The sequence below is a fragment of the Girardinichthys multiradiatus genome, chromosome 21, assembly GCF_021462225.1.
Source record: "Girardinichthys multiradiatus isolate DD_20200921_A chromosome 21, DD_fGirMul_XY1, whole genome shotgun sequence".
In the NCBI taxonomy this organism is placed as follows: Eukaryota; Metazoa; Chordata; class Actinopteri; order Cyprinodontiformes; family Goodeidae; genus Girardinichthys; species Girardinichthys multiradiatus.
In genome coordinates, this window is record NC_061813.1 from 11,356,452 (window position 1) to 11,381,849 (window position 25,398).

General features: G+C 40.9%; 2 protein-coding genes across 6 annotated transcripts in view; both read left to right on the forward strand.

The window, feature by feature from the left end:
- Positions 1 to 60: 60 nt before the first annotated feature.
- On the forward strand, positions 61 to 11,380 carry LOC124857739 (cAMP-responsive element modulator-like). 2 transcript variants are annotated; one of them, XM_047349129.1, is made up of 5 exons: positions 61 to 214; positions 2,807 to 2,891; positions 3,049 to 3,219; positions 9,873 to 10,023; positions 10,616 to 11,380. In XM_047349129.1, exons 2-5 carry the CDS (start codon positions 2,828 to 2,830, stop codon positions 10,758 to 10,760), a joined length of 531 nt encoding a protein of 176 aa, XP_047205085.1. In that variant the 5' UTR covers positions 61 to 214; positions 2,807 to 2,827; the 3' UTR covers positions 10,761 to 11,380. The 2 variants fall into 2 exon arrangements, with proteins under 2 accessions (XP_047205085.1, XP_047205086.1); XM_047349130.1 differs by lacking the exons at positions 61 to 214; positions 2,807 to 2,891; positions 3,049 to 3,219 and adding an exon at positions 7,842 to 8,073.
- A 3,635-nt stretch (positions 11,381 to 15,015) lies between these two features.
- The window catches only part of ccny (cyclin Y), a 48,827-nt gene continuing 38,444 nt past the window's right edge, over positions 15,016 to 25,398 (forward strand). For all 4 annotated transcript variants that reach the window (XM_047349804.1, XM_047349806.1, XM_047349805.1 and 1 more), the window contains exon 1: positions 15,016 to 15,685. In XM_047349804.1, the coding sequence (XP_047205760.1) occupies positions 15,532 to 15,685 (154 nt within the window). In that variant the 5' untranslated portion in view covers positions 15,016 to 15,531. The remainder of the gene's footprint in view (positions 15,686 to 25,398) is intronic.

Sequence of the window (25,398 nt, forward strand, 5' to 3'; positions counted from 1 at the left end):
CAGTACAAATAGACAACTTGTAGTTAACTGCATGCTGTTTGCTCGCTGGCTTAGAATGTGGAACGAACAAAAAGAAAAAGAAAAAAGAAAACGGTCGAGCAGTTACTTGGCAACAGAACAAGAAAAGCACCAAATACACTTCTTGAAAACAGACTGTGTTAATAAAACTTCAACTGAGGCTACAGACTCCGGCGAATTAAGCAACGTTTTTATCGTAAGTTATGCCCTTTAGTACAATGTCTTTATTCAAAGTAAGCAATGTTTAAACATTAGCTAGCTGGTAATTAAAAAGGCAACGCCCCATGCAGTAATGCTGGATAAAACACTGGTTAGGATAGCCTAAAGCTAACTAAACTTCTGCACCATATTTACGTCATGAGCTAGGTTTCCATTGAAAGCTTTATATGTACAGTACAGACCAAATGTTTGGACACACCTTCTCATTCAAGAGTTATCTTTATTTTCATGACTGAATATTGTAGCTTCACACTGAAGGCATCAAAACTATGAATTAACACATGTGGAATTATATATCAATCAATCAATCAATCATTTTCTACCACTTATTCCATAGTGGGTCACGGGGGAGCTGGTGCCTATCTCCAGCAGTCTATGGGCGAGAGGCAGAGTACACCCTGGACAGGTCACCAGTCCATCACAGGGCAATACACATACAACCATACACACACCTAAGGGCAATTTAGAGTGACCAATTAACCTAACAGGCATGTCTTTGGACTGTGGGAGGAAGCCAGAGTACCCGGTGAGAACCCACACATGCACGGGGAGAACATGCAAACTCCATGCAGAAAGACCCCCGGCCGGGAATTGAACCCAGGACCTTCTTGCTGCAAGGCAACGGTGCTACCAACTGCACCACCGTGCAGGAATTATATACTGAACAAAAAAAGTGTGAAACAACTGAAAATATCTCTTATATTCTAGGTTCTTCAAAGTAGCCACCTTTTGCTTTGATTACTGCTCCGCACACTCTTGGCATTCTGTTGATGAGCTTCAAGAGGTAGTCACCTGAAATGGTTTTCACTTCACAGGTGTGTCCTGTCAGGTTTAATAAGTGGGATTTCAAGCCTTATAAATGGGGTTGGGATCATCAGTTGTGTTGTGCAGGAGGTGGATACAGTACACAGCTGATAGTCCTACTGAATAGACTGTTAGAATTTGTATTATGGCAAGAAAATAGCAGCTAAGTAAAGAAAAACGAGTGGCCATCATTACTTTAAGAAATGAAGGTCAGTCAGTCTGAACAATTGGGAAAACTTTGAAAGTGTCCCCAAGTGCAGTTGCAAAAACCATCAAGCGCTACAAAGAAACTGGCTCACATGAGGACCGCCCCTGGAAAGGAAGACCAAGAGTCACCTCTGCTGCGGACAATAAGTTCATCCAAGTCACCAGCCTCAGAAATCTCAGGTTAACAACAGCTCAGATTAGAGAACAGGTCAATGCCACACAGAGTTCTAGCAGCAGACACATCTCTAGAACAACTGTTAAGAGGAGACTGTGTGAATCAGGCCTTCATGGTAAAATAGCTGCTAGGAAATCACTGCTGAGGACAGGCAACAAGCAGAAGAGACTTGTTTGGGCTAAAGAACACAAGGAATGGACATTAGACCAGTGGAAATCTGTGCTTTGGTCTGATGAGTCCAAGTTTGAGATCTTTGGTTCCAACCACCATGTCTTTGTGCGGCGCAGAAGAGGTGAACGGATGGACTCTACATGCCTGGTTCTCACTGTGAAGCATGGAGGAGGAGGTGTGATGGTGTGGGGGTGCTTTACTGGTGACGCTGTTGGGGATTTATTCAAAATTGAAGGCATACTGAACCAGCATGGCTACCACAGCATCTTGCAGCAGCATGCTATTCCATCCAGTTTGCGTTTAGTTGGACCATCATTTATTTTTCAACAGGACAATGACCCCAAACACACCTCCAGGCTGTGTAAGGGCTATTTGACCAAGAAGGAGAGTGATGGGGTGCTGCGCCAGATGACCTGGCCTCCACAGTCACCGGACCTGAACCCAATCGAGATGGTTTGGGGTGAGCTGGACCGCAGAGTGAAGGCAAAAGTGCCAACAAGTGCTAAGCATCTCTGGGAACTCCTTCAAGACTGTTGGAAAACCATTTCAGGTGACTACCTCTTGAAGCTCATCAACAGAATGCCAAGAGTGTGTGGAGCAGTAATCAAAGCAAAAGGTGGCTACTTTGAAGAACTTAGAATATAAGACATATTTTCAGTTGTTTCACACATTTTTGTTCAGTATATAATTCCACATGTGTTCATTCATAGTGTTGATGCCTTCAGTGTGAAGCTACAATATTCATAGTCATGAAAATAAAGAAAACTCTTTGAATGAGAAGGTGTGTCCAAACTTTTGGTCTGTACTGTATATAAGCTATATATCTTACCATTACCAACAGAGGGTGACTTTTTTTTCTCAAAAAATACTTTCGTTTTTAACATACTTCTTTAAAATCTGCAGTTTGTTATGAGGATATTTCCCCTTTCTGGTTGTTTTCTTTTAAAGTAGCAGAAGTGTTCCATTCTTTCTTCATACTCAGTAAAAATCTAAAGGTGTTCGACAAACTTTTGCTTCTGATTAATCAAATAGCTGGGTAAATAAGTGAGCCGGCTTTTTATTTATTTTGGTTGTTAGATTGGTTGACTTTGGCCTAATCCATATATTTTACATACTTGAAAATGAATACAATTTAGAGACACTGAATATAGATCCTGAACCAAAGATATTTTCTGTTTTTTAACTTTCTGTGCCACTGGGTTTCCCTTGCAGGCTTAGTCAGCGACAGTCAGAATGTACCAAATTAAGTCAGAGGGAAATGGTCAGGTTTTCCAGGGAACTACTGAAAACCAACACAGTAAGCATGTCTGAAAGCAGTTTTTAATTATTCCCGCTGTAGAGCTGTGGAATCCTTTGACAGAAGTTAGGAAGATATTGGACACTGAGTCTGGAAAAATGATCCAATATAAGCTTCTATAGACCTGTGTTTTTTTTTTACATTTTCCTTGTTCCAGCTGGGCTTTTTCAGGCAGCTCCTGTCAGTTATGTTGTAAACACAATCCCAAACCTGCCATCTTCTTCCATGGCCTGCTTCCAAATGCCACAGCCGCCCTCTGGCACTGCTTTGCCACTTCCTGAGGAGATAATCAACTACATGCAGCAGTATTGGATGTACTCGCTGTCAGGTAACACCTCAGTTTCATCTAGACATTTGTGCGTATTGATGCAAAATGTTCAAGACTCATGCAAGGGAAGTTGTCTCATCTGTGTCTTACAACACCTTTGAAATGTTTTATAAATTCAAAATAAATCAATAACTAAGGGATGAAACCAGTTGCGGTAATCTTATACTAAGAAATAAACATGTCTAGTTACAGTATCTCCATATTACTTTGGGGCTTTAAACCCCTTATTTGGCATTCCTGCCCAGGTAAAACAAGACAGGACGCTATAACCCTGCCATCTAGGCCCGTTACCAGCCCTGTTACGTTCGTTATCCATCCATCCATCCATCCATCCCCAGGTCGAAAGTCAGTCACAGGGCAACACAGAGACACACAGGACGAATAACCATTGACAGCATCAAATGGCTGTTATGAAAATTTGATGATCCTGGGATTCCACCCTTTGCTGCTACTAGGGGCGATGGTGGTGACAGTGGTAGGAGTTTGTCCTGTAACTGGTGGGTTGCCAGTTCAAACCCCCACTCTGCCTGTCTCAGTCATTGTGTCCTTGGGCAAGACACTCCACCCACCTTGCCTGCTGATGGTGGGCAGAGGGCTCGGTGGCGTCTGTGTATGGTAGCCTCACTTCTGTCAGTCTGCAGGTTCCAGGGCAGCTGTGGCTACTTTGTTGCTCACCACTGTCGATGGGTGGATGACTGATTTTAGTGTAAAGCATTTTGGGGTCCTCAGACTGGATAAAGTGCAGATCATTTACCATTACTCACCAACAGTGACCCTTACCAGCTCACTATGCGTTCCCTCAAGATAAATATGGGTCCTCATCATATTTATACCTAAGGGAAACAAAAAGTCGTGGCTTTACAATCAGAAGTTCCCAGAAATTGTGATTAAATTAAGTATAAATTAAAATAAATTGTTGCAGTTAGGTTTCATTTCCTGGGATTGTTAGAGGTATCTTTTAATTAGCGTATTTTTGTAAACAATATTCAGTGTGGGAGAATAATGCAATTAGAGAATAATGTGTCTGTGTGTTCTGAATGGACACAAGAAGCTTATTGTCATAGTTAAATAGTTTACCCACTTAAACTTTTTTCTAAAAATTAACACTGAAATCAAATCCTTTATGATATCCAAGATCAGTAGGGTCTGTACATTTATTCAGGTTCTCTATTTTCTGCACCAATTTGAGACAGAAATGCTGTTGTTTGTACTTCTGCTCTGTATTAGGGGATCTGAAGTGGGGTTTTTTTCAGTATGGTCTTACAACTATTACTGAAGTAAATAATCAATTTCCTCCATCACTAAAAGCCGTCTGATTGTTAAGTGCCATGTATGTACCTCTGTAACGCCTGCAGAGGGAGCCGTCTCCTTTGGCGTTGGACACTAATCAGAATCAGAATCAGTTTTATTGCCAAGTTCGTACATACAAACAAGGAATTTGCCTCCGGTACACTTTGCTCTTTTGTTTTTTTTTGGCATTACAGAATATACATATTTACAATTTACAATGTACAATATACACATATATAATAATAAAAAGGTGCATTTGCAACATCTGTATGCTGTTGTTTTGTACTCTATTAAATGTTCAACAGAGAAACAGCCTGGAGGAAGAAACTATCTTTGTGGCGGCTGGTTTTAGTGAACAGTGCTCTGTAGCGGCGGCCTGAAGGTAAAACTCTAAACAGTTTATGTGCAGGGTGTGTGGGGTCTGCAGAGATTTTGGCAGCTCTTTTCTTGACCCTTGACCTGTATAAGTCCTGGATGGAGAGAAGGTCAGCTCTGATTATTCTCTCTGCAGTCCTGATTATTCGTTGCAGTCTGCACCTGTCCTGTTTTGTGGATGAGCCAAACCACACTGAGATGGATGAAGACAGGACAGACTGAATGATGGCAGTGTAGAAGATGACCAACAGCTCCTGTGGAAGGTTGAACTTCTTGAGTTGCCTCAGGAAGTACAGTCTCTGCTGGGCCTTCTTTCAAACAGTGTCTATGTGTGAAGACCATCTCAGGTCCTCAGAGATGGTGGTTCCTAAGAACCTGAAGTGGTCCACGGCCGATACAGTGTTGTTGAGGATGGTGAGGGGGTGTATGGGGGTGGTGTTCTCCGAAAGTCCACCACCATTTCCACAGTCTTGAGTGGGTTGAGTTCAAGGTAGTTCTGACTGCACCAGTGACCAGCCGATCCACCTGCTGTCTGTATGCAGACTCATCACCGTCCTGGATCAGTCCAATGACAGTGGTGTCGTCTGCAAACTTAAGGAGTTTCACGGACGAGTCCAATGAGATGCAGTCATTTGTGTACAGGGAGAAGAGGAGTGGGGATAGAACACACCCCTGGGGGGCACCAGTACTTATTGATCGGGATCGGGAGAAGATGCTCCCCAGTCTCACCTGCTGCTGTCGGTCTGTCAGGAAGCTGTTGATCCACTGACAGGTGGAGGCTGGGACGTTGAGCTGTGTGAGCTTCTGGTGGAGGATGTCTGGTATGATGGTGTTTAAGGCCGAGCTGAAGTCTACAAACAGGATCCTGGCGTACGTCCCTGGGTGGTCGAGGTGTTGCAGGATGAAGTGTAGACCTAAGTTAACAGCATCATCTGCCGACCTGTTTGCTCGGTAAACAAATCGCAGGGGGTCCAGCAGGGGGCCTGTGATGTCTTTCAGGTGCTTCAACACCAGCCGCTCAAAGGATTTCATGACCACAGACGTCAGGGCTACAGGCCTGTAGTCATTTAATCCTAGGATGGTGGGTTTCTTGGGAACCGGGATGATGGTGGATCATTTGAGGCAGGAGGGGACCTCACATTTCTCCAGTGACTTGTTGAAGATCCTTGTGAAGATCAGAGCGAGTTGATGTGTGCAGGCATGATGGGGAGATGTTATCAGGTCCTCCAGCTTTCTTTGTTTTCATTCGCTGAAAGAGCCTATTTACATCATCCTCTGAGATCTTTAGTGCAGGCACAGGATCTGAAGGTAGGGGGTTGGTTGCTTTATGGGAGGAATTTGTTCCTGAATGGGATGTAGAGAGGATGATTTGAGGTGTGAATGGCTTCTTGTCATGTCTGCAGTAGAAGCCATTCAGGCGGTTGGCTAGGAGACGACTGTTCAGGATGGGTGGGGGGGGCTCCTATAGGCAGTCAGGTTTCTCAGACCGGTCCATACAGCTGAAGTGTCACCAGTAGAAAGGCTGTTCTTCAGCTTCTCACTGTAGCTTCTCTTAGCTGATTTGATCTCTTTTGTAAGTCTGTTCCTGGCCTGCTTGTACCGCGCCCAATCTCCACTGCTGTGAGCTTCTTCCTTGTCCCTGCGCAGATTCCTGAGGTGTGGAGTAAACCATGGCTTGTTATTCCCAAAGGTGCAGAAGGTCTTGGTCTGCACACACATGTCCTCACACAAACTGATGTATGATGTCACCACATCAGTTAGTTGGTTTAAGTCAGTGGCTGAGGTTTCAAAAACAGTCCAGTCTGTGCATTCAAAGCAGGCCTGTAGCATCTGCTTTGATTCCTCAGTCCACTTCTTAACAGTGTGAACCTTGGGTTTAGAAGCTCTTAGTTTCTGTCTGTAGGTCGGGATGAGGTGGATTAGATAATGATCCGAAAAACCCAGAGCAGCCCTGGTAACAGCATGATATGAGTCCTTTAAAGTTGTGTAACAATGGTCCAGTGTGTTTTTGTCTCTGGTGGGACACTTAATATGTTGTCTGTATTTGGGGAGTTCATTTGAGAGGTTTGCTCTGTTAAAATCTCCCAGTATTATGATGAAAGAGTCCATGTATTTTTTCTCCACGTCTGTAATCAGCTCAGCAAGATGTTTTTCCGCGGCAGAAGTGCAGCCATGCGGTGGAAAATATGAGCCGATTATTATAAACGAGGAAAACTCTCTCGGTGAATAAAACGGTTTACAGATTATGGAAAATGACTCCAGATTCGGGATACATGTTTTTCCCAGCACTTTTACGTCTCTGCACCAACCTTCATTTATGTAAAAGCAGATTCTGCCTCCTCACCTTTTCCCCGATAGCGATAGCTCCGGTAGCTAAGGGGGCTTTACTCCTATACACAAAACAATTATTAAAACCTTTTAGCAGTCAAATGTATTTCCGGGTAAATAAAACAGTGTTGGCCAACGTACTGTATGTATATATATATATTTTCTTTTGAATATGTGAAAGCATAATACAGAAGGTGTATGAAGTTACAATGACCCACCTCTTTACCAGACACACTTTGACTGATCTGTTTCCAGTTACATGACAAAAACTTCTTAATAATGTGCTACAACTTATAAATCTCTTTTTAATACTATCTACATATTTACAAATAATGTATTATACATTATAATTACATGTACAGGAGGGGTGTTTTCCAACTTTTGATTGGAAATGCAGGTTTGTCAAAATGATCAGTTTTTATACTTCAGATTATGACAAGTGATTGGTCAACCGCAGATTTAGCATTTTGTTGAATCCAACAGGAAGCTTTTGTATGGCTGCCTGCTCTATTAGTTAAAAGGGGAGGTTTTGTTTTATATTGGTCTGAATAATCCCAGCCTGTGCTGCCTGCTTGTGTTCAGAAAGCTGTATCATTCCCAAGCTCAAGCTGAGGAAACACAAACAGCAGAGTCCCTGACTCATACGCTGTGTCGGGAGAGAGAACAAACCATGCTGTTGACATCAGGAGGCCAGTGATGTCACGGTGATGTCAATGCCTCTAATTGCAAACTGCACACATAGCCTCGCATTTGGTTGTGGTAACATTTCAATGCTGTAGAAGACTTTGAAGAAGACAGTTTCTTCCAGGGAGCGTGGGATTGGATGCAGCATGGCTGTAACTGGGGATGAGACAGAAGCAGGTTTGGCTATATGTTTTACATTGTAATTAAGATGAAGTATTACTTTTTAAAATATGTATATGTTGATAATTGAAACTAATTATGTTTGCAATGAGGCAGAGAGTTCTGGAATGGAATAAATGTATTTGATTTCCTTGTAGGAAATTTGAAAACTGTTTTTCCTGGGAATATTTCCTAATCTATTTGCAGAAAAGTCATTAACTTCATAAAATAACATTTAGATGACTCACTTGATAAAAGTAATATAAAATATTTCATTGGAATATTTAGAATGCTCAAATTCAACAAGCTTACTTTACTAAGAAACACTTTTGGAAAAGCTCTATTCTTTCTGTTTCTCTCTCCCATCGTCTGTGAAATGCTTCAGTGCACTGCCCACCCACTCACACACATAGCAGCACTGGCTGACGTCACTGCTTTTCCTGGAACAGACCCCTAGCAGCAATGTGAAAATGCGAAGCAGCAAATAAGATGTACCCTGACGTCAGTCGCCTGGCACACTGTGATTACACAGGGCTCATTTTATGCAAGCGCCACAAATGACTTAATTAATCAGCAGAGTGATATTATACGAGGGAAAGGAAGTTCTGCAAACAATGATAGAAGATAAACAATATCTCCAACCAATTTAATTCTCTATATTATTGGATATGTTATCTGTGATTTATTGAACATACCTTTTGACATTGGGTTTACTTGGAAAAGGTTCAGGAAGTCATCATTCTAGTTGTATTTTCTAACGCTGAGCGATCAGTGAAGAAAGTAGCTATTGCATAGTTTGGGACCATTAACAAAATCAAATAGGGAGCAGGAGCATGTACAATGCTTCCTATTAAGGGGAGTAAAATATCTCAATATTTCTAAAAGTAAAAGCCACACAGTTGTGTGCACAGCAGATGGAATAAATTGAAAAAACACATGGCTGAAGAGTAAAAATAGATTATACTTAGAAAGAACCCTATACATGTTTTCTCAGACAGGGAAAATATATACTGTCCATCCAATAAAATCCAGAATACAGCACCCATTTGGTGTGTTTTCTTACACTTTTACAAATTATGACATGACAATCACATGATTTCCACACAATCTAAAATAAACTAATACTACTATGTTTGTTTGTGAATGCAATAAAAGTAATAGAATAAATAACTGATTAGTTAATCAAAAATAAATTGTTATGTTAGTGTTGGTTTATGGTTATTCTGGATAAAAGGTGAAATTGGAAGCTAGCCTTCTGAAACAGAACAAATTACAAATTCCTAAATATATATATATTTGTATATCTATATATATTTTTTGGTACATTGGTATTGGTATTGATTTTAAATTACCTAAATCGGCTTTTGGCCTTTGCATGGAATTTGATGTGACTTTACTTTCGCTTCCGAGTGAAGCCGGTCGGGGAAAAATAATTTTAGTGATAATTTTACGGCTGTACTACTACAGACCATCTCTTTTGCTGATAATAGACATCATTTACATAAAAAGTACTGCTGTTGAGATGTACAAAACAAACATCCAGAAGGAAATGAGGGTTCAGGGTAGCATATTGGAAACACCTATTTTCTTTTCAGATATTTGCAAATGGTTGCTAGTTTATTTACTCTACAAACACAAAACTGTTCTTTTTTTTTACAGATTTGTTGAGGCTTTTAAAATTGGAGTTACTATGTATTCATTTCTTAAATATTATTGTATGTCACTTGAAGCTTGTTGGTTACTAACCGAGTAACAGGTTTCCAATACTAGTAAAGATTAGTCCTGCAGTCTGACATATTTATTTTGTCTCTTCCCAGGCTCTGTTGCTGCTGGCGACTTAGCCAACAGCCAGTTGCGCAACTCCACCTCTAACCGGCTGAAGGCTGAGTCCGGGGTTGGGAGTATTGGCTCTCAGAAGCCTTTAGAGGACGCCTTACAGAAGAGGGCACTCCGCCTAATGAAAAACAGGTAGAGAGGGAGCAGTCATGCTTGTTAGTAGAGCTGGGAAATTGAAGCTGTCTCATTCTAATAATATCCCAAGCAGATATCACCAGCCAATATTATCCTTCATGAAATATATCGGTGTTAGTGTAAAACATACAGCCTCGGTCAGGCACCTGTGGATAAAATGTTCCATCATTCCAGTACATGATTGTTGTCCTCCTCTCTGTCTGTTAGCTGTTCTGTAAAGTATGTTTGAAGTAAAGAATGAGTCACCTAATACAACATATTGTTATTGCTCTGCTTGGAAACATCTGTCAACTTGCTTGTGAGGAAACAGTTGTTCTCCGCTGTAAAAGGCCATTTTGTGGAGCATATGAGGCTTTGCATCTTTTCAATCCTCTTTTGTCTACTGACATACTTTTACTTATTTGGTTCACTCACCAATCTAAAACTCCATCCAGCCAAAGTTTAGTTCTACTATAGTTTGATCGTAGTGATCATGATCTTAGCCTTACAAAGATGCTTCCATTATTTATGACTGCAATAAGCTCTCTGTTTAATCTGGGAGAGGAGCCAGCATGTAAAGACGTCTAACTGTTGCTGCTGTTGCTTCCAGGGAAGCTGCGCGGGAGTGTCGGCGAAAGAAGAAGGAGTACGTCAGATGCCTTGAAAACCGCGTGGCCGTGCTGGAGCAGCAAAACAAGACTCTCATAGATGAGCTCCGAGCCCTGAAAGACATCTACCAACACAAAGTGGAGTGACTCCACCGCAGAGATCAGGAGCTGGGATTGTGTGGACTGTGTTTGTCTGTTTCCATTGCGTGTCTTGAGGAGTCTGGAATAAGAACGCGCTTACACGAAACACTCCTTGTCATTAATTTTCTGTGTGTTTACACAATGATGTCAGAATTTCAGGGTCATAATTATCCAACGCCAGCAGGATAAACACGAATGGTTCAGCATTAGGAGCAATGTTTATTGGACACAAAGAATAGTGAGGTTGAATGAAAATATGGAAGACGGCATCTAGATTCATGCCACCGTCATCTTTTATCAGCGTTGCATTCTGTATGCTGCATGATTATCTTGACAACATTGCTTCGCATAATCAGCTGATGTTCTGAGAAGGAAAATATGGGAATGTGTTTCAAAAATAATCAGGGATTTACAAAATGTGTGATGGCTTTTATTCTACTCTAAAGATCCTGATGGAACCATATTTTAGCTTAGGACCAAACTATAAGGATCCATGGTTCCTATCTGTGATGACATGTCTCTTTTAAGAAACATGTTGTTGCTTATTCATTTCAGTAGGTTTTCCCAGCAGTTTTATGTCGCGTTTATATTTTGTTAATAAAATCCCTAATTTGTTTGTGAGCGAAGAAAGGAGGTTCCTATTAATTTACTGTTTAAATCCACATTGCTTGCCATGTTCTGTGCTTTAATTATCTATTATCTGTGTTTTAATTCTCTGCAACACTGTTCCATTGGGATAGTCCTGCCATATTAAAAGATCTTAGACTTTTAAATCAGCTTTGCCCAAATAAAGATATTTGGTTTTGTTACTGTGCCAATGTAAACACACTATTTACTGCACTTGTGTTTACATGAGAGGTTTACATTTGAAAAAAAGTCGAGAAAGTCTTCTAACATTAGGATTAGTTGAAGGTTGGTTGCTGGCATCAAGGTACTTCCCAACATACCGTTTTGACAGTTTTAAAGTTACATTTAATTAGATGTCGTAGAAAAAGCCAGAAAGACTACTGTTTTCTTCAGCTGTATGCAGCATGGAGTAACAAATTACTACCCTTCCTCCAACTGTTGCTGTGCACTGCCAGTCAGCTGGTGGAAAGAAAACTATAGATGTGGGTTATTTATTAACCTTTATTTAACCAGGAAGGAACTCTTTGAGGGAGCAGCACAAAAACACAGTTTCAAAACATTTGACATATATAACAATGAAGACACTCCAACCTTAAGACCTGAGATAGTAAATACGTCAAGACTAAAAGTGTCACAACGGTCTTAAAAGAGTACCTGCAATCTGATGTGGATGCTTCTATGTTTTTAAGGGGAGATTTTAATGTGTGTAAGGTAACGAAGACCTGAAGATTTAAGGAGTTTTCCAGGTTATTCCATGCAGAGGGAGCAGTATACGGGAATGCTGTTTTTCCCAGCTCACTACAAACCCTAGGAACTGACAGTAGAAATAAGGTCTGGAGAACAAAAATGATAGCTTCCAATAGGTTTCAGAGTAACATTCTCGAAGCTATCATGTTTGACTATCAATTTCCACTTTACATTTTTGTGTAAATATCATGAAACTGATGAAGTTTTACTCCAGGTTATCAAACTGTGACTCTCTCATACTGGCTAATACCTCAGTAGGTGTAGAAAACAGCTTTTATCAAGCTCACATACCACCTTGTATTTCTACTCAGATGTTTTGTCCTTTGACCGATGACATTCAGGTTGGATATGCAGTACATTCAGAAACAACCACGAGAATACGTTTGTACAATGGTTTTCCATAAATCCCACACAAGTGAGCGAAAAGAGAGGGAAGAATGTCAAATCACCAGAGTTTTCCTTCGTATGAGTGTATTACTAGATGCAGAAGTTGTTTCTCTAAACAGGAAAACAGAGGTACTAGAGTTAAAAGTGTGAGGTTTTGACATGCAACACATGTAGGAACCCTGAAGGGCAGAGTTATGGATTGTAATAATGGAAGACTTACTGCTTGAATGAGCCTCTTCGGCACTGATTGGGACTTTGATGGATCTGCTGAGGAAACTTTAAACACGAATCAGTGGAAAGAAATCAAATCCCTCTGGGAATTCCCTTGCGCCTGGGCCTGTTGTGAAACCTCATTCCTGTAAACATTTCAACAAAACACAACCAGTCTCTGCCTCAAATAAAAAGAAGAAAAACACACTGTAAGATTCACTGATTTGGATGTGTGTCTGGTTTAAGGGTAGATCCTACATCCAATCCTACATAGTGTTAAGCACGACCGCACCGGCGCAGTAAGTTGAAATGGTTGTTTTGACAATACTGCACAGTAATTAGAATTTAAATGAGTCATTAATACAACAAAGATCCCCTCCTGAACTTTATATGTTGTACTTGTAAAGCTACAGTAAACCACTCAGTTAATAAAGTCCAACACAAAACATGCACTTGCAGTGCCAGTAGGGTGCGCCATAACACAGTGTGTAATCGAGATGTTTCACTTTAGATGATTAGATAGATAGATAGACAGATAGATAGATAGATAGATAGATAGATAGATAGATAGATAGATAGATAGATAGATAGATAGATAGATAGATAGATAGATAGATAGATAGATAGATAGATAGATAGATAGATAGATAGATAGATAGATAGATAGATAGATAGATAGATAGATAGATAGATAGATAGATAGATAGATAGATAGATAGATCTAGTTTCAACTATCCATGTATCAATTGGAACTCATCACACTTTTTTCTACCCACTTTGACAACAATGATGTAAAGGAACTTTCTTTAACCACCTCACAGTCTACTGTAAGGAATGTCGTTGTATGATTCCAGCCAGTGGTTTCTGGACCATCAGCGGTCATATACTGCCGTATTCCATGTTGTCACTTGACCCAAACTGGGATCAGAACTACCATCAGCGGAAATAGAGTGTAATGTGCGATTTGAGCACTTCCTAGGTAGTTATTTCTATAATTCATCAAAATACTAACAAAACTCAACTGATATGAAATGGTTTGTTTACATGTACAAAATGGGAGTAGGAAGGGTTGAAATGGCAAAGTAGAGGTATAAAATGGGAATATAAATTCCCATTCAAGTGTGTTGGATTTACATACACATCAGGCATAATTACTATAGCATTGTGAGTAATGTTATTTCCATATATATTTAACTATAATTTTTTTTGTAAAAACAATGTAAATATACATATTTACAAAAATATTTTTATTTCCCTTTAATTTCTGAAAAAAAAAAATGTCCTAAGTGACAGGACATTAGACCAGAGCCAAATGTTTGCATGCACAAAAATGGTGACGGGATGACGGGATTTCTACAAATTAAGGGTTTGTAAAAAAAACTGTGTAAAAATAAGAAATAAAGATTTTTTGGGAAAAAATAGCCAAGGAAGGACTAAACGATTTTAAGGTAATGTGTACCCTAACCGTCAATCTATTGTAATTTGCATAATGTAAAGAAACGTGTGTTGGTAGGGCACCAAAATAAGTTCTAGCCCAGGGACCCACATCCTCCCAAGGCCGCCACTGTAATATTATTTTGTGTACTATTTTTGTCATTTTTTTTATCTTGACACCAACAAATCCTAAAAAGTCATACAGGGAAATCAAAAATTTTAAAAACACCTATATTGGTAATTGTTATACAGGGGAATCAAATTGATACGGGTTGCTATATCCGCCCCCACGACCACCCACTGGCGCCACCGGTATTCTGTTTATTATTATAATACTGTTTAGTATTATAATACTTGTAGAAAAGCATATAAAAAATGACCACTATGAAAACAGCCCGTTTTCAGAAACCCATCAGCACCAACCGACTGTAAAACCCAGGGGAATATTACTTTAGTCTATTTATTACTCTGTAAACAACCACTTGAACCGGAAACGTTTCCATCACGGCCACAGCGCGGATGTCTTCAAGTGCCGGCAGAATGTTGTAATTTCCTTTAGACCTTCGACATACACATCGATCAGGAAATATAAAAGCGAGGTGCTTACCAAATGAAATTTAAAGGTCCAACTGGTTTTTTTTCTATTTACCAATTTTTAAATGTAGGGTAAAATAATTAAAAAGTACTTATTTAAAGCATATATTCGATAATATTTTCCGCAAGTAGGACCAATTGCACTTTTTTTAAAAAGCATAATAAATATCGATTGTACTCACTTACTACATTAATTGTGTTTCAAACTTTGGTTGCACAGAGTTTGTTTAAAAAAATCGTGTTTTTTTAAATCCAATTTTATTTCAAGCACCTGAAAGCAGCGGGGTAGCGGATGTAACAGCAGCGGTCTGCCGTACAGCGGCAACAATGTAGCAGTCAACGCAGGAACATCTTTCCGACTTGTTTAACGACAGCGTTGTAATCTTCATTCATGCTGATAAAAAGTTTCTGGATATGAAAATGTGTTTGCAACGATAACTGTGCTTTCTGTCAGGAAATACGAGGCGAGGGAGTCGAGGGGGAGGTGGGGAAGCTGAAGCTCTCGAGGCGCTGCCTAACCCCGCTTGAAGGTTTGGAGGAGGACGTTGGCCTTCTTTCTTATTTACCAGTCTAGCTTCACGTTTTACCAGTCTAGCTTTAATGGCTTCGCTCAACCTTCGAGGCGCCATTGGAACACCGGAGACGGGCGTGTAGCGCTAGCGGATACCGGGGAAGCAGCTTGTAGCGTTACCGCCCCGTTTCCCCCCCTTCAGCAACACCCAGCCACACGGTAAATAAAGCAGTGGGGCGAATACTATCACCAAGGACCCCGTACAAAATGGGGAACACAACCTCCTGTTGCGTGTCGTCGAGCCCCAAACACCGGAGGAGCAACCACTCCAGGCTGGAGCCGTACCGACCGGAGCCGGAGCTGAGTCGAGAGGACACGGGCTGCAATCTCCAGCACATAAGCGACCGAGAAAATTTAGACGGTAAGACGCAGATTGACCGGTCTGAAGTGCACTGGGTAGATTATTGCCCACTGGTTTTAAAATTCATTATCAGGGTATTTCTTTAAGCACCGTTATACTGTTCGAGATAGTGATTCTCTCTTTTCCACCTACCCTGTCTGCAGACTTAGGCTGGGAGTATTAATACAATGAGAGCTTTTTACAAGGACACGCCCACCATCATTAAACCAACAGGCACATTTTCTGCAGATATTATTATTTGACACGTCTTATATGTCTGTTTATTTTACTGTTATCTTGAGTTTTTCACACCAAATCTCAGCCTCCGCCTGTGTGGGAAAGGAAGCAGGATGCAAAAGCTTGGAGCGGTCTATTGAGGTGTGAGTGTGAATTACTGTTCCACCGGGAAGAAATGTGATAATGATGAACAGAGGTCAGACGGGCTCATATTCTTTCAGGCATTTTGAAACAGATTCCCAGGAAACTTTCTGGACAAGAATGAATATTTTAGAAACACTGCTTTCAGACAGACGGACCTCGATCAGAGAGAATCTCTGTGGGGATACCATGTAACCTGAAAACATGGTTTATCAGGAGTCTAGCTGTGTCGGAGGCAGAGGGGAGCTTAGTGAGAGCTACTAAGTGACAAGCCTTAGAGAACCGGTCAATGATTGACAGAATGACTGTCTTATTTCTGGATGGAGGAAGTCCAGTAACAAAGTCCAAGGCTATGTGTGACCATGGACGATTAGGAACAGCTAAGGGTTGAAGAAGACCTGCCGGGGGTTGGTGAGAAGGTTTGTTTCTAGCTCAGATAGCACAGGCAGACACAAACTCAGCAGTGTCTTTATTTAAAGAAGGCCACCAGAAATAACGGCGAAGGAAACCAATAGTGTGGCTAGTTCCTGAGTGACCCGAAGACGTAGAAGAATGGCCCCATTGTAATACGCTGGATCTAACAGTCTCAGGAACAAATAGGCGGCCAGGCGGGCCTCCACCTGCGTCAGGTTCAACCAGTTGTGCTTGGTGGATAAGGTCTTCAAGTTGCCAAAACAACGCTCCCACTACACACGATGGAGGAATGATGGGCTCAGGTTCGGCCTCTTCCTCACAGACAAAGAACTGTCTGGACAAAGCATCAGGTTTTAAATTCTTAGAAACTGGGCGGTAGGTGATAGAAAAGTTGAACCGAGAAAAGAATAGTGACCAACGTGACTGACGGGGGTTAAGGTGTTTGGCTTTCTGGATGTAAGCCAGGTTCTTGTGGTCTGTCTAGATAACAGTGGTTTGCAAAGCTCCCTCTAACCAATATCTCCATTCCTCAAGCAACATTTTAATGGTGAGTAGTTCTCCGACTCCAACATCATAATTTCTCTCCGCGGGGGAGAACTGCTTAGAGAAAAAAGCACATGGGTACAACTTGCCATCTGTCAAGGAGTGTTGAGAGAGGACAGCTCCAACTCCAGTGTCAGATGCATCAACCTCCAGAATAAACTGTTCCTTGAGGTTGGGATGGTTATTTCATTTAGGCTGCGATAATCGATGCAGAGCCTTAGAGACCCGTCCTTTTTGGACACAAAAAAAACCCAGCTCCTAAGGGAGAGGAGGAGGGGCGGATTATACCTGTCTTAAGGGAATCATTAATGTATTTCTCTATTGCCTCATGCTCAGCTTCAGCTAACCGAAACAGACGACCTGAAGGGATTGACTTGAATAGGTTCATTTAGTTCAAAAATGGGGAGATTGAATTCATGAACCTACTCTGGACTAATTAGATTCTGTTCAGATCCCGAATCAATCAAAACCCTTAAAGGAATCTGAACCTGTGATGCAATTAAAGAAGCAGGGAGAGTTAATCGTGAGAAGTGATTGCTATGAATAGCCCGCCAGTAAGACAGGGGTGCTGGCGGGCCTGATCTTTTGGGCGAGCAGGGCACTGAAAAAGAAAATGTCCTGGGCCTCCGCAATACAGATAAAGACCTGAACTGCGGCGTCTCTGTTTCTCCTCCAAAGAGATACTAGTTCTGCCTATCTGCATGGGTTCGGGCTGCTGGTTGTTTACATTAGGAGGCTTGTCGAAAACTGATGATGTCATGTTATGCGACTGACTAGGGCGGCTGGGATATGGAGCACTAAACTCCGTCTTTATTCGATTTATTTCTCTTCTCCGATTATCAATTCGAATGGATAGTTCGATCAATTCTTCTAGAGAGCTCGTTTCGTCTCGACATGCTAGTTCATCCTTTTGGCTTTCATTTAATGAATGTAGGAAAGCGCTTTTTAGGGCCGGGGAATTCCATTTTGACTCAGTCGCAAATGTGCGGAACTCAATGGCCATGTCAGCTACCGACCTTGCGCCCTGTCTAAGAGCCAAAAGTTTTTTAGCTGCCTCCTCAGTACTTATCTTTGGGGTGAAAGTTAAGTTAAATAAATCCAAAAACTCCTGAAAAGAATAATACTGAATGGAAACTTCATCAATAAGAGCCTCCGCCCATTGTAGTGCCCGGTCCCTGAGTAACCCGACTATATAAGATATTTTTCTGGCGTCGTCAGGAAAAGAGCATGGGGATTGGTGGAAAACAAGTGTGCATTGAAGAAGAAACTCTCTACTTTTACTCAAATCTCCAGAAAAAGGCTCAGGGGGAGGTGGGAGAATTTCCAGGCTTACTGCTCTTGACTGGACTGGAGTGGGCGACAACGGAGCTGGAGGAAGAGCAGAGGGAGCACTGTTAGCAGAGAGCGAGGAAAACACTGCTTGAAGCTGTTGAGCCATGAGATTTACTGTCTGTTGAATATCGGTTTGCTGTTGGGACAATGATTGTAGTGTAGCCTGATGCTGCCCTAAAAGAATGCCATGATGGAAAACAGCTGTCCGTAGTTGTGCCTCAGAGTTCTCTTGGTCAGCCCGTTCTGTCATAATGTAGAGTTTCTTTAAACTCTGAGGAGAACAAAACTACAGATTCAGGACAGCGTTTTAACAGATTTATTTTGTGAAGAAAAAGGAACAAGGCCAGACAGGGACCCAGGTAACGACAGCAGGAGACTGGTTCTTCTCTGGAAGGGAAGGTGACAAGGCTGGGGATATCCCAGGAGAATTTCAAGGTGTGTTCTTTTAGAAGGGTTTGTTCTGGAACTTACAGCCAGAGGGGTTGTGGTTTAGCTGGGGAGGTAAGTCTTTCCTCTGAGATGGAGGTTGGCAGGATGAGTGTGGTAGGCGGCAGTTTCCTTTCTTTCCTTCAGCTCTCAAGTGATGACTCAGTTTAAGCGTTCCCACGTAGGAGGGTGGACAGGCAGGTGACAACAGAAGTAAGGATCTCCAAAAAAAACCTCACCCAAGCCAGGGCCAGAAGCTGAGAAGGCAGGGAGACTCACGGTGGGAGATGAGGAACGAAACCTTGAAGCTCGCTCAGAAAACAGATAACAGGACTAGGAGCCTTAAAAACCCATCAGGCAAGGTCTGGGGAAAAAGACAAGAGAAAATTCCGATTAGGTTCAGCAAAATGTACAGGTCCTTCTCAAAATATTAGCATATTGTGATAAAGTTAATTATTTTCCATAATGTAATGATGAAAATTTAACATTCATATATTTTAGATTCATTGCACACTAACTGAAATACTTCAGGTCTTTTATTGTCTTAATACAGATGATTGTGGCATACAACTCATGAAAAGCCAAAATTCCTATCTCACAAAATTAGCATATTTCATCCGACCAAAAAAAGAAAAGTGTTTTTAATACAAAAAACGTCAACCTTCAAATAATCATGTACAGTTATGCACTCAATACTTGGTCGGGAATCCTTTGGCAGTAATGACTGCTTCAATGCAGCGTGGCATGGAGGCAATCAGCCTGTGGCACTGCTGAGGTCTTATGGAGGCCCAGGATGCTTCGATAGCGGCCTTTAGCTCATCCAGAGTGTTGGGTCTTGAGTCTCTCAACGTTCTCTTCACAATATCCCACAGATTCTCTATGGGGTTCAGGTCAGGAGAGTTGGCAGACCATTTGAGCACAGTGATACCATGGTCAGTAAACCATTTTCCAGTGGTTTTGGCACTGTGAGCAGGTGCCAGGTTGTGCTGAAAAAATGAAATCTTCATCTCCATAAAGCTTTTCAGAAGATGGAAGCATGAAGTGCTCCAAAATCTCCTGATAGCTAGCTGCATTGACCCTGCCCTTGATAAAACACAGTGGACCAACACCAGCAGCTGACACGGCACCCCAGACCATCACTGACTGTGGGTACTTGACACTGGACTTCTGGCATTTTGGCATTTCCTTCTCCCCAGTCTTCCTCCAGACTCTGGCACCTTGATTTCCGAATGACATGCAGAATTTGCTTTCATCCGAAAAAAGTACTTTGGACCACTGAGCAACAGTCCAGTGCTGCTTCTCTGTAGCCCAGGTCAGGCGCTTCTGCTGCTGTTTCTGGTTCAAAAGTGGCTTGACCTGGGGAATGCAGCACCTGTAGCCTATTTCCTGCACACGCCTGTGCACGGTGGCTCTGGATGTTTCTACTCCAGACTCAGTCCACTGCTTCCGCAGGTCCCCCAAGGTCTGGAATCGGCCCTTCTCCACAATCTTCCTCAGGGTCCGGTCACCTCTTCTCGTTGTGCAGCGTTTTCTGCCACACTTTTTCCTTCCCACAGACTTCCCACTGAGGTGCCTTGATACAGCACTCTGGGAACAGCCTATTCATTCAGAAATTTCTTTCTGTGTCTTACCCTCTTGCTTGAGGGTGTCAATAGTGGCCTTCTGGACAGCAGTCAGGTCGGCAGTCTTACCCATGATTGGGGTTTTGAGTGATGAACCAGGCTGGGAGTTTTAAAGGCCTCAGGAATCTTTTGCAGGTGTTTAGAGTTAACTCGTTGATTCAGATGATTAGGTTCATAGCTCGTTTAGAGACCCTTTTAATGATATGCTAATTTTGTGAGATAGGAATTTTGGGTTTTCTTGAGCTGTATGCCAAAATCATCCGTATTAAGACAATAAAAGACCTGAAATATTTCAGTTAGTGTGCAATGAATCTAAAATATATGAATGTTAAATTTTCATCATGACATTATGGAAAATAATGAACTTTATCACAATATGCTAATATTTTGAGAAGGACCTGTATGCACAAGCACTGCACATCACGGTCAGTACCACAAAAATGTAGCAACGGGCTGACGTCTCCCTCCTGGTCTCAGCTCCTTAAGAAGGCCAGAGATTAGGCCTTGATCAGCAGCACCTGTCAGGAAATGCTCTAGAGCAGAGGGTGGAAAGAAACACACACACATACACTGCGCACCAACACAGAGCCCTGACAGTAATAGGCTTGAAAGATATATGACATTTTCTCAATAATTTGTTATCACAAGAGGATTAAAACGTAATGCTGAATATTTTTTCCCTAAAAATAATAGTTTTCCATCCCTGCTACTTATAGTCTATGTTGGATTTGAAAGCAGTGACTCCTGGGAAGAGCTTGATTCAAACAGAAATGACAGGATGAAAATGATTTTTGTTTTTGCTTTCAGACCCTGAGGCTTTGCAGTGGTAACAAATCAAACAGCCTTTTAAATGTGCATCAGACCACCCTGATACAGCTTCCTGTGTCACCAGAGTACAATATGTAACTTCGGTGATTAGTTTGGAAATAGGAGGAAGTGGGAGTAAAGGAAGAAAGGGAAGTTTTCCCAGCATGTCGCCACCGTGCAGGAAATTACCTACCAGAGTTTGTGAAACAGCAGGAGGTGGCTCTGCTTGTTGGAGCACCAGAACATCATTGCTTAGTTTTAGCTGATAGCATGCATCGAAATTATAATGCTGATCATATGTCGTGTATAATTTGAATGGATTTTCTAAAGACTGTTTACACCTTATTTTGTCTTTAAACTATAAAAGTCTCCCCATCAGACAACCCTCGTTCACATCCCAGTTAGTACCACAACCAGTCTACCATGCAGCTGGAGTTTGAACTCCCAGTTCTTTTAAAAATCATGAATTATTTACACGTGCAAAGCTTGTCAATCTCCGTTTCAGTTTGTGCACATAGTTTGGTCGTTGGATCACAGTAAAAGAGCATCAGAAGGTGCCTGTGTGGCGACTGGCTGAGGCTTCCAGTGTGTGTGTCTGCAATCAGCTGCAGGTCTCCTCCAAACAGTCCACAGATGTCCGTGTGCGGATGATGTGAGGAAAGCATAAAACGCAGCGAAGCACTCTAGTCATTAGAAATAACGGTGGATCATAGGAAAACAAAACGTGATGCGGTACGTCAATACATACCAGAGAACTTAAAAAAACAATTGAGATAGAAATGGATCTTACAGCTTCAGTATACCACGAATACTAATGCAAGTGGTTTGTTTAAACATTTTAAACTAAATTCGGTTACCTTATTGGTCTAGGAAAACGTTTGTGGTTGTACCCTTTCTGTTTTCAACAGAGATTGGACCATTATGACTGAGGAAAAAGTGATCTCTTATAGAAAATCCTTGTGCGTTATCCGATTCTTCCTAAAAGAAAAACCTCAAACATATTCTGTACATTTTAAAGGGGGCTACTGGTTGTCCAAGCAGAATAGCTGTTTATTATTGAAGGCCTTTGTGAATTGTCTCAATTGTCTTCTAGCTGTGTAGTGTCTGGTTATCACACTGTTGGGTACAAAATAACCAAAAGGTACGAAATGGCGAAGGGTTGAAACTTCCAGCATCTCAGGAAAAAGTGAAATTGGAAAAAAATTCATGTGATTAACAACCTCTAAATTCTCATTTTCAGTCGGGCTCCATCTTTTGAATTAATCCTTGATAAGACACCTAATCTTATTTTACTGTGCAAGGCACGTTTTTTTTCCTTGAGGCCACCTACTCAAATGCAGTAACAGCTTTTCGCCTTCTTTTCTGCATCTAAACACAGACACACACACAAACGCACACATTTCCAAGTCCATCATCTATAGTCAAATTAGTAATTTGTTCCTTATATATCAGAAACTCTTTCCAGGACATTTTCATCCAATAATAAACATAAACAGTCGCCTTGGACATTCATCTGTCCAGATGAGTTGTCAGGATGTCTTCAGCATCAAATTAAAAGCTTTAGTTTATTCTAAAGAGATGCTGGAGTTTAAAAAGTCTAGAGGGAAAGAAGAAGAAACTCAGTGCTTGTCCTGCCATGGTGCAACAGTGTGACCTTTGATAACCCATAATAGCTCTTTATAAAATATTTCTTTGACATTAAATGGATTAAAAGGCAGTCTCCTCATATATATTGTAAACTGAAAATGTATTTCCAACTAGTGATCCCTTTAAAAAGAAAATGTCAGCATTTTTCAAACATGTCTTAGTTTCCTCTTGTGGGTTGTTGGAAATCTTCTTGTGAAGATGCTCAGAGGCACTGGACTCTTCCATCTGTGAGCCGCCTCATTACACGCCCTTATTAAAGGTTTTACTAATTCACATAGGTGCCACACTTTGTTCATGGGGCTTCATGATGCCGTCTGACTGTTGCTCAAATAGTAAAGTCTGATTTTGTCCAGGGGTATGACTGTTTCAACAATCAGAAATACACCAATCTGGAAACTTATTGCTGATGTTATCCTGTTATATTAAGTTTCTTTTTTTTCTTTATAGCATTTGAGCATTTTTCTATGTTTTTCTTCTTATTTTCCATCTAGAGGCTAGATATTTTAGCTCTCATCCAGTCAATTTATTTGACTAATTTCCGGAATCCATTCAGCCCTTTTTTTCCACATGTATGTTATTTATGAAAGTAAAATAGTCTCATTAGAATCAGAAATTTTTTAGACACTGAATTTATAATGCTGAATTTTTATCGTGTTCAATTATGTATGTGATTTTTTTTTTTTGTACTTAAAATTTGCCTGCAAAAATTTCAGCTGCAAGAATTTGCCTGCAAATGTGTTGACATTGTGGTGACTCATGGCAAACGATCAGTGCTAAATCAAGTCAAGCGGCTGACAATGCATCTTAACATTTGTATGCCACCTGCCAAAAAAAGAATTCAAGAAGAGTCGAGCAGCTTTTAGCCAATCAAATTACGCTCATTTGATCACGTGACTCACCAGTTCGCTTCTGCAGAGGCTCTTCTTTTGACCCAGAAGGAAGCGACGAAGCTGAAGTTGGCTTTCAGTTGTAGCTTCCAATTCAGGAAACAGTTAAAGTGTAGTTTTTGGAGCAGGTTTTGGAGCAGGACCAGTTCTAAGATGGTCCAACTGGGAAAAAAAGCACTGATACGGCCCTTTTATAAAGTTTTCACAGCTCAAATAAAGCTTTCACAAATCCCAAATTGTGTTTATAGGATTCTGCTATTAGTGTAGAATGATCTAGTAAAGGTTTGAAGTGTATAAGTACTGTAGTTTTTAGTTGGAGCAGATTAAAGATGCTCAAGGTAATGAAAAATGAGGTGAAGTTGCCCTTTAACTCGATGTCTTCTGTGTTGTTTGGTTACTGGTTTTGGGACCCTGTATTAGATGTGTGACAGTACCGCAGCAAAGTTGGTTTTGCCCAATAGTGTCAGCTTTCCTCTGTATGAGTGAAGGCATGCCAGGGTGAAACCATTTACCGGTCTTTGACTGTGATGAAGACTGTGATGAAGACCACTCGTACAGGCCTGACAGCAAGTATTCTGCTAGAAACTCAGCGGCTAAGTTATTGACTGCTAAGGGGAGGGGAGTGTTCTAGAAAGACCCCTATCACCCTTCTGTTGTTTGTGTGGTCAATGACCTGATTTTTGTACCTAAACAAATTGTATTGTTAGGTAGATAATCTCTTACGCATATTAAAGACAAGTAAAATCAGTACATCAGACAGACAAAAATGGACATTTGTTTATTTTAATTAATTCCTAAACCCTCTAAATCAATACCTGGGTAATTTAGGACAAATTAAACCAAAGAATGTTTACTGGTATCCCAAGTGGTACTTTTAGTGTGTCAAATTTTAAAGAGGCAGATGAAATAGATGGAATTTCTTTGGGTTTTATTTAACATTGACATCTGTAAATTAGAGCTGGCTCCAGGCCCAGTCTCATCAGTGGTGAAGTTAGTTATTTCTGGAACACACACACACACACACACACACACACACTGATGAATCCCACTTGCAGGCTAATTATAATCTATGCTTGGATTATTCATGTGTAGTTGATGAGTCTGGGGAGTTCCCTAACTGTAACCAGACGAGTTAACCTAGATTTACTCTATGTCGTTATGAGTGTTTATAAGAAAAAAATATACAATTCAAAGTATCTGAGTTCACATCAAACGTTGTATTTTGTGATTTCCTGTTTGGCCAAAATGTTGCAATTTTTATATATCTTTGTCTATTTATTTATGTAAAACATAATCAGAATGCTTCAAAAATAAATTTAAGGACCTTCTTAGTAACACAAATATGATCCAAAAATAATAACAATTCTTAATTTGAGATGCATCAATCAGAACTATGGGGGTCATTTCCAGTTTCAGTGTTTTTTGCAAAGCTTGGCCTGCAGGTACTGGCTTTAGCTGATTTATCCTTACTAACTATGATGTATAGTAAAAATACAAAACAAAGGAAAGACTGTATTTCCTTCTATGCCCGAGATCATTCGGAGCAAGCAAAGGAGGTTCATACCTCAATGATAATGAGTGTTTTGCATGACTGTAACGCCATGCAGTATAAAAGTTTGCTGACTGCTGAATCTTCCTATCATAGTATTTTGGTGAGATTTTATAATTACATTTCCTC